General features: G+C 39.1%; 1 protein-coding gene across 3 annotated transcripts in view; it reads right to left on the reverse strand.

The window, feature by feature from the left end:
* MED14 (mediator complex subunit 14) overlaps positions 1-13581 on the reverse strand; it is an 87983-nt gene that overhangs the window by 19758 nt on the left and 54644 nt on the right. For all 3 annotated transcript variants that reach the window (XM_032756745.2, XM_032756746.2, XM_032756744.2), the window contains exons 19-23: positions 13449-13540; positions 12363-12515; positions 11469-11738; positions 6813-6953; positions 3421-3532 (exon numbers count right to left, since the gene is read on the reverse strand). In XM_032756745.2, the coding sequence (XP_032612636.1) occupies positions 3421-3532; positions 6813-6953; positions 11469-11738; positions 12363-12515; positions 13449-13540 (768 nt within the window). The remainder of the gene's footprint in view (positions 1-3420; positions 3533-6812; positions 6954-11468; positions 11739-12362; positions 12516-13448; positions 13541-13581) is intronic.

A 13581-nucleotide genomic window follows, 5' to 3' on the forward strand; every position in this document is an offset into this window, starting at 1 on the left:
TAATCCCAGCACTTTGGGAGGGTGAGGCGGGTGGTTCACTTGAGGTCAGGAGTTTGAGACTAGCCTGGCCAACATGGCGAAACCCTGTCTCTACTAAAAATACAAACATTAGCCAGACACAGTGGCACGTGCCTGTAATCCCAGCTACTCAGGAGGCTGAGGCAGGAGAATCACTTGAACCCAGAAGGCAGAGGATGCAGCAAGCTGAGATCACGCCATTGCATTCTAGCCTGGACAACAGAGCAAGACTCTGTCTCCAAAAAAAAAAAAAAAAAGAAAGAAAGAAAAGAAAAAAGAAAATAAAATACTAGACTTATGGAGAGACTGAGATTGGAGATATAAAAAACAGGGAAACATTAACTTATTTAAAGCCACAGGACTAGTTTTAATTTAGGATTATGAAAGGGTGAACTATGGCTACCAAAACTATGAATAAATGCAACATTTAAACACTTGCTACATTATCATAATTACCTTTAATATCAGCATGTTTCAAATTCTCTACTATAGCAGTCCCCGCCTTATCCACAGGGGATATGTTCCAAGACCCCCAGTGGATGCCTGAAACCTCAGATAGTATTGAAACCTGTTTTTTTCCTATACACATATATGATAAAGTTTAATTAACAAATTAAGCACAGTAAAAAATTAACAATAACAGTAAAATAGAACACTCTTAGCAGTAGATTATAATAAAAGTTATGTGAATATGGTATCTCTCTGTCTCTAAATATCTTATTGTACTATACTTGCCCATTTTTGGTCCTCAGTTGACCTCAGGCAACTAAAACCTTGGAGAGCAATAAGAAGGGGGGACTGTACTATGTGAGATAATTTCATATTTTTGTGTTCTGTAATACCTAAAGCACTGTCTTACTTTCAATCAGTATGTTGATCAACTTGACTAACCTTTAAGTGTTTATGTTTACTTATTTAGCTGTATGATCGGGACAAGTGACCTAACTTCTCCATGTCTCAGTTTTCCTCCATAAAATGGGAATAATAACAGGACCTACACCACAGGTTTGCTGTGAGGATTAAACGGGTAAAGTGCTTAGAATAGGGCTTGGCACATAGTAAGCACTATATGCTTGTCTACTACTATAATTATTTCAAAATATTTTTCCCTTCCTATTATATAAAAACAATGTCAACTCCTATCCTAGAAACACACTCCCCTGGGGTTCTACAATCCTGTTTCTCCTGTTTTGTCTACTTCCTCCATAGTTGCTACTTCCCCACTGACCACTGGTATTCCTAGGGATTGACTCAACCACCCACTTGGGCTTCAATGACCCTAGACATGACAACAACAACTTCCAAGTCTTCATCTGTGGTCCAACCATCTCTGATGAGCCATAGGCTCATACAGCTAACTGCCTACTGGACATCTTGACTTAGTAATCTCTGGGGACTTGCAAAATCAACAGGTTCAAGAGAACTCCCTCCTCCTTTCTCTGTGAAATCTGCCCGTCCACCACTCTTATCACTTTCAGTAGTACAAATTTAACCCAGATTAAAATCCAACAATGGCTTCCTATTTACCCATACAATAAAGGCCAAAATTGTTAACAGCACCTTGTCTCTGCACATACCAGCCATTTGGAAGAGTCTACCATCTTCTGGGAGTTCAGACTCCACACACCCTGCACAGTCTGCCTGAGATATCCTCCTCGTCCATGTCCCTGCACCTGGGTAACTCTGACCCTTCAAGTCTCAGCTTAACCAGTGTTGAAAGGAGGGAGGCAAACAACACATTCTCAAGAAAGAAACAATCGAACCCCCCTTATCGAATGCTCTTTCAGAAGCCCAAGTGACCCTTTTTGTAACACTCATCATACTTGGCATTATAGATGAAGACTGTTTATCTAGGAATCCAAGCAGAGGAAGTACACCCCACCCCCCAAATAAAAGTGAATTTAAAGATTTTAAAAATGAGGATCTATTTTTTTAAAACGACACCACTGAAGTAATGTGAAGAGCAACATGAGTGGCTAAGTGTGAGACACGGTGGAGGTGGGATCTGCCAGGGTGCGAGTGCCTAGGCAATACGGGATGTCGAGCAGCCCAATCTGGGCAACAAGACAGATTACAATGGACTGGTCAAAGAGGCATTTGTCATGTACCACGCCCCAGGCTAAACACTTTATATGAACTATTTCATTCAATTCTCACAACATCTCTATGGAAAAGGTTTTATATTATTCTCATTTTACAAATGGAATTAGCTATTGAATAAGTGATGTCACTACATCTCCCACCTGCAGATTAACAGATTATCTGGTCAATACAAATTTCTCATATACAGACACACATATACATATCTGTAAGAATTTTTGTATTTTATAAAGGAGAAAAGTATGCACTGCAAATTCTGCTTTTCAAAGTGAAAACTTAAAACCAGATGTATTTGTTGGGTTTGTTCCTTAAAAATCAGGATTTAACGTAGTTTTGTTTGTCCTGTTTTCTGATAAGCCCGAATGCCTTCAACTGGTACAAAACTACTTAATGTATTCTTTAGTTCAGTGGACTGATATATTTACAGTAGATAAAAGGTTTTATTACACATGCTTTTAAAAATCATTTAATTTCTTATATTTTACATCCTATATTACATATCACATCTTTTATGCTAAAACTTTCTTTGAAAAAACCATCATTATGCTCTGGAAACATTACTAGGACCTAGTAGGCAACGGGTCATTCTCCCCAATAAATCTGATGACCTAGCTTCCTTGCTAGATGATAAGCTCAAGAGCAGGGCTGGTATCTGGTTCACTGCTAAATCTTCAGCACCAGGCAGCATTTGACACAGAGCAAGTGCTCAAGAGATACCACTGAATCATTCAGTTAAAAGCAAAAATTTGGCATTCTCAAGCACTTTTACGGTGCACTTCATAGGGCTGCCAACAAAGCCATTATGTCTGGACAAGCAGACTGTGCACTGCCTAACTCTGGAGCTTGGGGGCAGGCCACCCTTCACCTATTCCATGGCTTAGCAAACTTTTTCTGTAAAGGGCTGTTGTAGCAGGAAAGCAGCCATAGACATTATATAAACAAGTGTGGCTTCATTCCAATGAAACTTTATTTACAAAAACAGGTGACAGGAGGATTTGGCTCATAGGCCTTAGGGTCTGTCAACCTGTAACACAGATCACGTTGTGATTAGCACCCCCTGGAGTTGTGCTGTGAGTCTGGCTCTGGGTGACATTAATTTAAACCTTTTAAAGTGCTCCCAAGCCTGGACACAGACTTCACAAACCTTCCATAATAAATGAGTGACAACTATCTAGTCATAGACTAGAAAGGGAATTCTCTCTGAAGCCTGAGGCTAGATGCACAGTGCTTCTCAATGTGGGGTGTGTGTGTGTATTTTGGATTTGAAAGTTGAACATGACAAGAGAGTAAGTAATATCTTACCTGGAGACTGTGTGTGCATCATAGAGGGAGACTGATTGACTGTGCTATGATAAGATGTAGGGGGTGAAGTAAGAGGATAAGCACCTGATGTTCCTGGCTGCTTTGGAAACGGCTGAAAAGAAGAAAATTAAATGTTGGTAAAATGGCCAACTGCATGAAGCATAAGAGTGTGGCTTTCACTAATTATAGCTACAGTGTTAATATTTACACACTTTGTTGGTTACCAAACAGGAAACATGAAGTATAAAAGTGTGCAAAATACACACACATCACCAACACAAGTCTTTATAAACCTCGACTTTCGAAATGTTTTAAAATAGCAACATCCTCTTTCCCGATCTTGCAATGCTATCCCTCAAGAGGTTTTTTGCTCATTTTCTATCTAGCATATAACTGATTTATCTCTATTATTTATCTACCATTTCATTGATTCTAAGACATTTTCCCCCCACACTTTAACGTCTCTAAAATCAGGGTGTGTCTTTCCATTTATGGGATGTTAGTTTAACTGGCAGTGTTTTTTCTTTCTGAGCAGTAGATAAAAACTGATGCATCTTACATTTGGTGGCATTTAGTATCAATGAAATGTGGTAGCTCAGCCTGACCTTTACTCATCTTTATCACTATCACAAGGTAGTTGTAACATTTTACATATTTTCTAGTGGCAAACGAGAGTTTCAGTTGTTCCTGTTTCAGTTTCAGCTGTTTCAGTTTCAGTTGTTCCAATATCAAATGTTGGAAATAATTATCAATTTTTTTCTTAAAACCATTTTTGTGGGTGTGGAGTGTTATCTCATTGTAGCTTTAATTTGTATTTCTGTGATGGCAAATAATGTTTGAATACCTTTTCGGTGCTCATTGGCCACTTGGACATCCTATTATGTGAAATGACTTGAATCTTTTATCTACTTTTAAAACCAGATTGTCTACTTTTTTTTTTTATTGATTCTTTCTAAGCTATCTTAAAGAAATTATAGAATTCAGGCTAACTCACAAGCTACAAAATCATATATTTGCCCATACTGTTTTATCCAATAATGTAGAATGTACCTTTATGTTTGGAGATGTAAGCCATACTAACTTGTTAATTAAAACTATGATATTCATAAACTTTTATATTTTCTTCCTTTCCTTTCTCATGGACTAGCTTATGCACTAAAACTGCAATTTATATAAAAGAAGAAAAACTACCTGCTAACATCAAGTAAAATGTACATGAATCCCTTTATGAACATTTTTTTCTCACAACTGTCTTATCAGGGAGATGAACAGTTTACAAATAGAAGCATAGCACAGATATCTGATAAACAGAAAAAAACTGAAAACTGAAACTGCTCAATAAAAGGCTCAATCTTTAAGGAGGTACGTAAAGCCAAAGCCACCGACTAAAGACATTTAACCATGGCAGATGAATATTCTTTTAAAAGGATTCTGACTTGGTATTGTCAAACTTTTTAACTTAAAAGCAAAACAAAAAAGCTCTACCTATAGGTTGAATACAGAGCAAGAAAAGGCAGAAAATTCCTCAAGTTTTCCCAAAGTGACAAATCATTCTAACTTTTCTAGAATATCCTAACCTTTGGCCAATCTACCCACTTCTAATCCTTCTGTCTTAGCCTGCAACTATTTTCCTACTTAGAAATCTCATGTTCAGTATGAAATGCTACTGAGTGTATATTGCTCTTAGCCAAATCAGAATATCTAATAAACTAGCGCTGCAGGCTCTCACTGTGTCAAATTATGATTTTTTCAGTAACAAAAGCACTTTGGGAGGCCAAGGCGGGCAGATCACCTGAGGTCGGGAGTTCGAGACCAGCCTGACCAATATGGAGAAACCCCCTCTCTACTAAAAATACAAAATTAGCCAGGTATGGTGATGCGTGCCTGTAGTCCCAGCTACTCAGGAGGCTGAGGCAGGAGAATCACTTGAACCTGGGAGGCGGAAGTTGTGGTGAGCTGCGATCACGCCATTGCACTCCAGCCTGGGCAACAAGAGCGAAACTCCATCTCAAAAAAAAAAAAAAAAAAAAAAAAAATCATTATAGAGGGGCCAATGAACAACTTATTTTGGGAGAGGGAGAGAATAATGGACCACATTCTCCCTCCATTCCCCCTATAACATTGGCCCTGCTACAGCCATGGTCATCAGCCAGCCCATCTCAGTTACTTCTTTCCCCCAAAGGATGTGGCTCATCCTGCTCCGTATCAGGTACAGGAAAGATTGAAAATGCAAGAAAGTGGCTTCCACAAGAAAAAAGCTGCTCTGATATCCGCTGGGCCAAGGTACTTCTCTCCCATGGTGGCCCAGCATCTTCAGAGGGCTAGTATCTCATCTGAGTCAATGTCTGTCACAAGAGCCCCGCACCTCGGCTACACAGAGACATTCGCACAGGCCTTTACCGATCTTCCCTGTTCTACATGAAGGCCAAGAAGGGAAACAGTGAGAAGGCAAGTAACCCTAAATAGCTGCCAAGAACAATACAGCTTCCACAAAACCCTCCTTCTAGTAAGAATCTAGTACTTTTTCAAAGATTTAAGCACTGGAAAGTTGTAGTCACTAAGTAGCTAGACCAGAAGCTAAGCAATAAAATAAGCTAAGAGGATTCTCTGCACAATGCTGGTTTCAAAAATGCTATTCATGAAAGCTTCTGGGTGAGAAGCAGTGAGCTATTTTGTAAACCAAAAATAAAGGATGTGCCAAAGAGCCTTGCCTACAGGCTGTGTGCTCATATACAACTAAAAATGAAGCCCCTGAAGACTCTGGCCCAGAGTCTACAGCCCCATTGAGGATTTTCCAGACTAGGGAGTCACACAGGACTGTTGAAGGGCTAAATGATCACTGTTCACCTTCTGTTTCAGGAGGGTCAGTGAGAGAACAATGGCTAGCTTAGGGGCCTGTTCAACTCTCAGACATGTGAAGGTGACAGGACAGAACTAAAAGCTCTTATGGTTCTATAATGTGGCTTATCCAAATGGTCTGAGGACAGAACCCTGAAAATTTGTCCACCTGCTCTCTGTAGGAGTCCCTACGGAACATCGCCAGACGTTTAGTCCACTGTGCTCTACTTTAATAACATCTGTCCTTCAAGACAAGGTGAGGAAACTCTCTCAAAGATCTCAGATCCTGCAGATGATATTTTCATCCCTGGAATCATGTAACATTATTTTAAGTGTGTGAACGATCTGAGATTAATGCTGTTTCCAACACTACTCATTTCTTGTCACTGGAAGTCTCCTCCTCACCTCCTTCTGCAACTCTTTATTTCATAAATATTTCCTGGGCATCTCGGGCCCACCAAGGACCTCCTTGTCTTTCAATGAAGTCTTGACACCTATAGAACCTGCGAAGTTACAGAAATGTGATACCACGTGGAATTTTGGCTAGATATTACCTGTTGCTGGGGTGGTGGCTGGAGCTGCGATATTAAAGAATCCATCATATCTCCTCCTATAGGAGAAGGGGGATTATCGTCCTCATTTACAGACCTTCTTCTAGCATCCTGATTGCTGTCAACAAACATATTCAGGAACGTCTATGGATATAAACAGGTAAAATTTAGATTATTTTACCTAACATTATTAGTAAAATATTTTAAATTATTTAGAATATTTAAACAGAAACACAGCATGTTGATCCTTGAAGATCGTTACTAGGACAACCTAGAAGAAATATTGTTAGTTTTGAAGCGGGAAACTGAGGAAAACAGTTAACAAAAACAGCATCTAAAAAAAAAGTCATATCGACTAAGAAATATTGTGTGAGCAAAAAGTTGAAGAAAGAAGTACATCCTGGCACCTCTTACCATCAGATCATAATATTTTCTTATTAACTTCTAATCCAGAAATGGGGGTAAAAAATGAAAAGCATATTGGCCATAACTTCAATGACTTGGAAAATTTCCCAGCTAGTGAGCACTCTTACTTTTTAAACTAGAAAATATGAAAGGAAAACTGAGTAAGAAACGATCCAATTTTTTCCTTTGTTATATGATTAATCTTGAACCATTAAGAGTGGGACAGCCTTGTTTTACATATTGTCAAAACTGAGCAAAGCTATCAGAGTTTGTGTTTCAAGCACAGATTCTCTTTAACACTCCTCACAACCCCAGTATTCAAATATACATATATTTGAATCATAAGCTTATCAGAATCACTAGAGAGCTATTAAAAGTCCATAATGGGCTGAGCACGGTGGCTCATGCCTATAATCCCAGCACTTTGGGAGGCCAAAGTGGGAGGATCCCTTGTGAGACCAACCTCGGCAATAATGGCAAAACCTCATCTCTACAAAAAATAGAAAAATCAGCAAGGCATGGTGGTGCACACCTGTGGATCCAGCTACTAGGGAGGCTGAGATGGGAGGACTGCTTGAGCCCGGGAAGTTGAGGCTGCAGTGAGCCGTGATCCCACCACTGCGCTCCAGCCTGGGCAACAGAGTGAGACCCTGTCTCAAAAAAGAAGTCCACAGTCTACTTTTAATTAAAGATGATGGGCTCACAACACACATTGCATTCTTTCCCCACTAAAACTACTGGAAAATTTTTTTTGAAGCAATAAGTAACAAAGACAAAAAGAATGGGAGAAGAGAAGAAACAGCAATACATCCGGGAAGCTGCAAAGCAGATGGCTGAGTAACAACTAGAACCATCCAATGTGAGAAAGTTGTATCCTAAGTAAGCCGTGGGAAAAGCCAAGAAGCAAGCTATTTCCATCCAGATCTCCGAGACACTTTGGAACTGGCAGTATCAGGCACTGATATGGTTTGGCTCTGTGTCCCCATGCAAATCTCATCTTGAATTGTAATTGAATTGTAATCCCCATGTGTTGAGAGAGGGACCGATTGATTGGATTATGGGGACAGTTCCCCCCATGCTGTTGTGATAGTGAGTTCTCACCAGATCTGATCGTTTTATAAGTAGAAGTTTCCCCTGCTCTCGCGCTTCTCACCTGCAGCCACGTAAGGCATGCTTGCCTCCCCTTTACCTTCCACCACGATTGTAAATTTCCTGAGGCCCCCTAGCCGTTCTTTCTGTTAAGCTTGTGGAACTGTGAGTCAACCAAACCTCTTTCCTTTATAAATTACCCAGTCTTGGGTACTATCTTTACAGCAGTGTGAAAATGGACTAATATGGGTACCTCTGGAAGTGGGGATAAAAGTAGGACTAATAACAGAAGGACTAAGTGAAAGTCTAAGAGACACTTAGACCCTCCCAGATCCTCTGCTATTCTCACTGAGCTCGGTTGATCTCTTCCGCCCTGGAGGAGGATCTCTGACTTGAGGGATGCCAAAGACCAACTCAGAGAAGGACTACTATATAAAAAATGGGGATCAAAGTCTACATAAATTTGAGAATACTCATTTTCTCATTTGACTTTCCCAATATTGAGAGCCAGATGCATACCATCTATGCAGAAGAGTTGGATATTCCTGTCTTGGTACTCACAACAGCCCAACAAAAAGACCTAAAGCTACTGATATCGGGAGTTTCCCAAAGAAATGGCCCAAGGAGATCATCCTGCAATGAAGACCACAGTCAATAAGTCTTACCTTTAAATAAGAGCAGAGACTTAAGAATCACTTAACATTTGAGGAAAGACACTAATATAAAAGAAATCAATACCACACCCCATACACACAAAAGCAAGGTGAATAAAATAGAGATTATGTAGGATAAAAAGAAAAAGTAATGTTGCCATATAATAGAATGTTTAAAATGAACATTTGGAAACAAAAAAAGACCTTCTGAAAAAAATGTTTAAAGAATGGCCAAAATAAAATATTGGTAGAAATAAAAAATAGAGGGATTAGAGGAAAAAAGTGAGGTATCTCCTAGAAACAAGAGGCAAAAAACCAGAAGAAATAAGAAAATTGGAGGACAAGTCCACAATGCCTAGCATCAGAACATTAGGAGTACCTGAACGAGCTAACAGAGAAAACAACGGAGATGAACCAAGAAATAGTGCAAGGAAATTTCCCAAAGCAAAAGGATATTAAGTTTTCAGACTGAAAGAGCCCACTCAAGTCACATAATGTTCAATAGTGTGAACTCATTACACATCTCAATAGTCACAATGGAAGCTAGGAGACAATGAAGTAGTACCTTCAAAATTTTTACAGAAAATGATTGCAACCTAGAGTTCTTTATCTAGCCACTTCAGTTAGATGAGGGTAAACTAAAGATGCTTTCAGGCATATGTGATTTCAAATTAATTCCCCACCCCCCATGTGCCTTCTCCCAGTAATCAAAACAATGAAGTAAACCAAGAAAAAAAAAAGGCGCCCACCACACAAGGCATGCAATGTGCAACATAAAAGAGAAATGAAGGAATCTCCCCTTTCATCCTTTTGCAGATTCCTAAGTGAACACCGTGTACAAGGCCCAGACTGCTACCAGTCCAAATTGGAGCAGGTCAGAGGCCTATTGAAGAGATTTCTTCAAGATGAAATCAGTAAGTTATCTTGATATGTTTGAACATACTAAAAGGAATTACATAACTAGGGGAGAGTTTAAGGTTAATTAGTGATAGGTACTACAGAGAAAGCGAAACCAAAAAAGACCCAATTAATAATTCCCAATAAAATAAAATGTTGAGCAAGACAGGAAAAATAATCACAGTAAGCTTGGTTGCAGCAGCACTTACATATTCATAACAGTGCAAATGCTGAAAAATAATCTAATCAAAATTGCTACCTAACTATGTTACAAAGATAGGAGGAAAGACAAATGTGTTTATGCACTGAGAGCAGCCTGGAAGGGGGAAGGCACACATAAAAAAGAATTTAATAAGAATTAAAGCCTGGGCAACATGACGAAACCCCATCTCTACAAAAAATACAAAAATTATCTGGGTGTGGTCCCAGCTACTGGGGAAGCTGAGGTGGGAGGATGGATTTAGCCATGGTGGTTGAGGCTGCAGTGAGCCATGATCATGCCACTGCACTCCAGCCTGGAGGACAGAACGAGACCCTGTCTCCAAAAAAAAAAAAGAAAAGAAAAGAAAAACAGAAAAAAAAAAAAAAAAATAGAAAAAAGAATACTCATCTTCCACTGTGAGAATCAGATAATGCCCTCAACCAAAAAGTAAACAAATAGCAATGTAGGCATTCTACTTAGAGATAAAGATATAAATACCAAGAGAATCAGCTATATAAGAATTGAAAACAGGGCATCTGGAGAGCAAGAAAATGACAAGAGTGGGTTGCAGGAGACTATTTTACAAATCAAGCCTTTTAGATTTATTTGACTCTAGACTAAAAACACATACAACTGAGCTATCACATCAGTTAACCACTCTGGCAGTTGTGGTCCAGGACCTTACATTTTTAAACAGCATCAGGCCAGGCACAGGTTACTGTGATCCTAGCACTTTGGGAGGGTCCAGGACCTTACATTTTTAAAATGCATCAGGCCAGGCACAGATTACATCACGCCTGTAATCCCAGCACTTTGGGAGGCTGAGGCAGGTGGATCACCTGAGGTCAGGAGTTCCAGACCAGCCAGGCCAACATAGTGAAACCCCATCTCTACTAAAAATACAAAAATTAGCCAGGTGTGGTGGTGCATGCCTATAACCTCAGCTACTGGGGAGGCTGAGGCAGGAGAGTCACTTGAACCCACATGGCTGAAGTTGCAGTGAGCCAAGATCATGGTGCTGCACTCCAGCCTGGGTGACAGAGTGAGACTCTGTCTCATAAATAAATAAGCATCACAGTAGAATTGATGACCAAACCTTTTCAAAAATCAATGATAAAAACTACTTTTAAAGTTCCAAAGACCAAATACAACTGCTTTTAGTATCTTCACCCTGCTGATCAGAAGGTAAGAATATAAAGAAAAATACTTTTCATCATCTCATACACATAAGCACAGCACTTTATCAGAACTTCTAGCTCCTTCAGAATGACATTATAGAGATGACGAATTAACACTGCTACTTACTAAATTTAAACAGGAATTTTTTGCTTTTCCCCATTATTTCCCCCTCAAAGAAACTATTTTAGAGATAATTTTTATGTTTACTCACGTTATAACACTAAAGTCTGTTACCTTTAGTCCTGGTGCAGGATAGAAACCTTCAACTAGTTTGCTGTTATCAAAAAGACTATAGGCACCATCCCGTATTGCCACAACACCTCGACTCCGGCAGTATATATCAATGCAATACATGTTCCTGAAGGCCAGTCTGATGTGGGTGGACGACTGTGGCAGAATGGAGAAGCACTGGTAGGCAGTGTTGGTTCTCTGGGTCAAGCCCAACATCGGCACAGTGGGGAGTTTGTTGATGGCATTTAATGGAGCCTGAGTATCAAACAGTACCTATAAGGAACAAACACAGTGAGAGGAGCCAGTTTCTGTACAAATGTTAAAACCTCAGAATTTTCAGTGTATAACTGTCAAAAATGAGACAACGTCCTTCTGGCACATTCCATAAAACTTCCCCTTGAAGAGAATGCAAACTAGATCACTGGGTCCATGTCGAATCAAAGAAAATTCTCAAAGAAGTGTTCAAGATATAAAGACTAAAGTTATCAGCCTTAGTCATTAAAGACAAGTCCCCATGATCTTTTGAAGAGTTTTGCCTGAGACACTAAATGCTGTTTTTTGTTTGTTTGTTTTTTGAGACAGGGTCTCATTCTGACACCCAGGCTGGAGTACAGTGGCACAATCACGGCTCACTGCAGCCTTGACCTCCCCAGGCTCAGGTGATTCTCCCACTTCAGCCTCCCAAGTAGCTGCGACTACAGGCGTGCATCGCCACACCTGACTAATTTTTGTATTTTTGTAGAGACAGGGTTTTGCCACATTGCCCAAGCTGGTCTTGAACTCCTGAGCACAAGCAATCCTTTCGCCTCAGCCTCCCAAAGTGTTGGGATTACAGGTGTGAACCAGCACGGCTGGCATACTAAGTCTTATTTTTAGACAGAAAATAAACTTAATTACCTGTAATAACTGAACCACATTTGGTGTTTTGTTGAACATTTCTTGAAGCTGATGGAGAATGGTATTGTGACAGTTACTACAACCTGAGTTTGGGCCAACAGTTCCCAAAGAAATGTGGAATTTTTGATGGATTGAATTCCATTGGATACTAATCTAAATAAAAAAGATTACATGTTTCAGAAACTGAGAAAGTAACAGATTCAAGTAGGAGAAAAAAATGTTAAAAGTAAGGCAAAACGCCAAAAATCTAAATGGATTTTTTTTTGGAAAACAAGCAATAAAATAAGACTGGATTCGAACTCCAGATGTGCTGTTAATATCGAACAGTACATTCCCTGACCATGTGTTAGTCCTCTTTTACTAAATAAAACAGAAAGGCGCTAAAACAACTTTATTAAACTTTACTTGAAAATTATCATTAGTGTTTCTTTTCGTTTTTCTCTTGAACTGAAGAAGAGTCACACTCTTGGTACCATTAACTAAGGAGCACTGTCATAAAGGGAAAAGGCGCCACTCTGGACCTAGATACACTTGGTTAATTGATTTTAAAAAGCTCAAGTAACCTGACATTACTTGACGTAGAAGTCTAGAGAGAAACCAGCTGGCTGCATTTTTATACTACATTTCTAGGACTTTACATATGAGGTGGGAAAAAAATAAAGAACTATAGGTTACAGGAAATACTTCAAGATTAAGATAAGATGAAACAATGTTAACATTCATGTGACCAAAAGCAAAAACATACCATATTGTTATAACCACTCATACACAATTTTCCTTACAATAATCACATTGCCAAGCAAATTTGTAATCAGTGAAGAAAAAAATACAAACACCATCAGTACATTACCTTGTCCAAATTGCTTCAAGATTATATACCCCATCACAGGGTATTATTTTTGTGTTCAATTTTAAAGAGTTATGCATTATGGTTTACTATATTTATAGCCACAAAGCATTTAAAATTTACCATTTTATCCCTAACTTTCACTTGAGTTCTTACTTATATTAAGGTGATTTTCACGTTAATTCTTGATTTTTAAAAGATTCATAAGACAGGAACTTCAGCATTTTAATCAGACTTACTGAGCTTCCCTTGGTGGTTCCATAACACAAGATAAGTTTTCGGTAATTATAAACACGAACTTCTGAGAAAATATTTAGATGAGCAGGTATGTCTAAACAGAAGGAAACAAAAAGGAGATTAATATTATACATG

This window comes from Hylobates moloch, unplaced genomic scaffold (assembly GCF_009828535.3).
Source record: "Hylobates moloch isolate HMO894 unplaced genomic scaffold, HMol_V3 SCAFFOLD_7, whole genome shotgun sequence".
Taxonomy (NCBI): Eukaryota; Metazoa; Chordata; class Mammalia; order Primates; family Hylobatidae; genus Hylobates; species Hylobates moloch.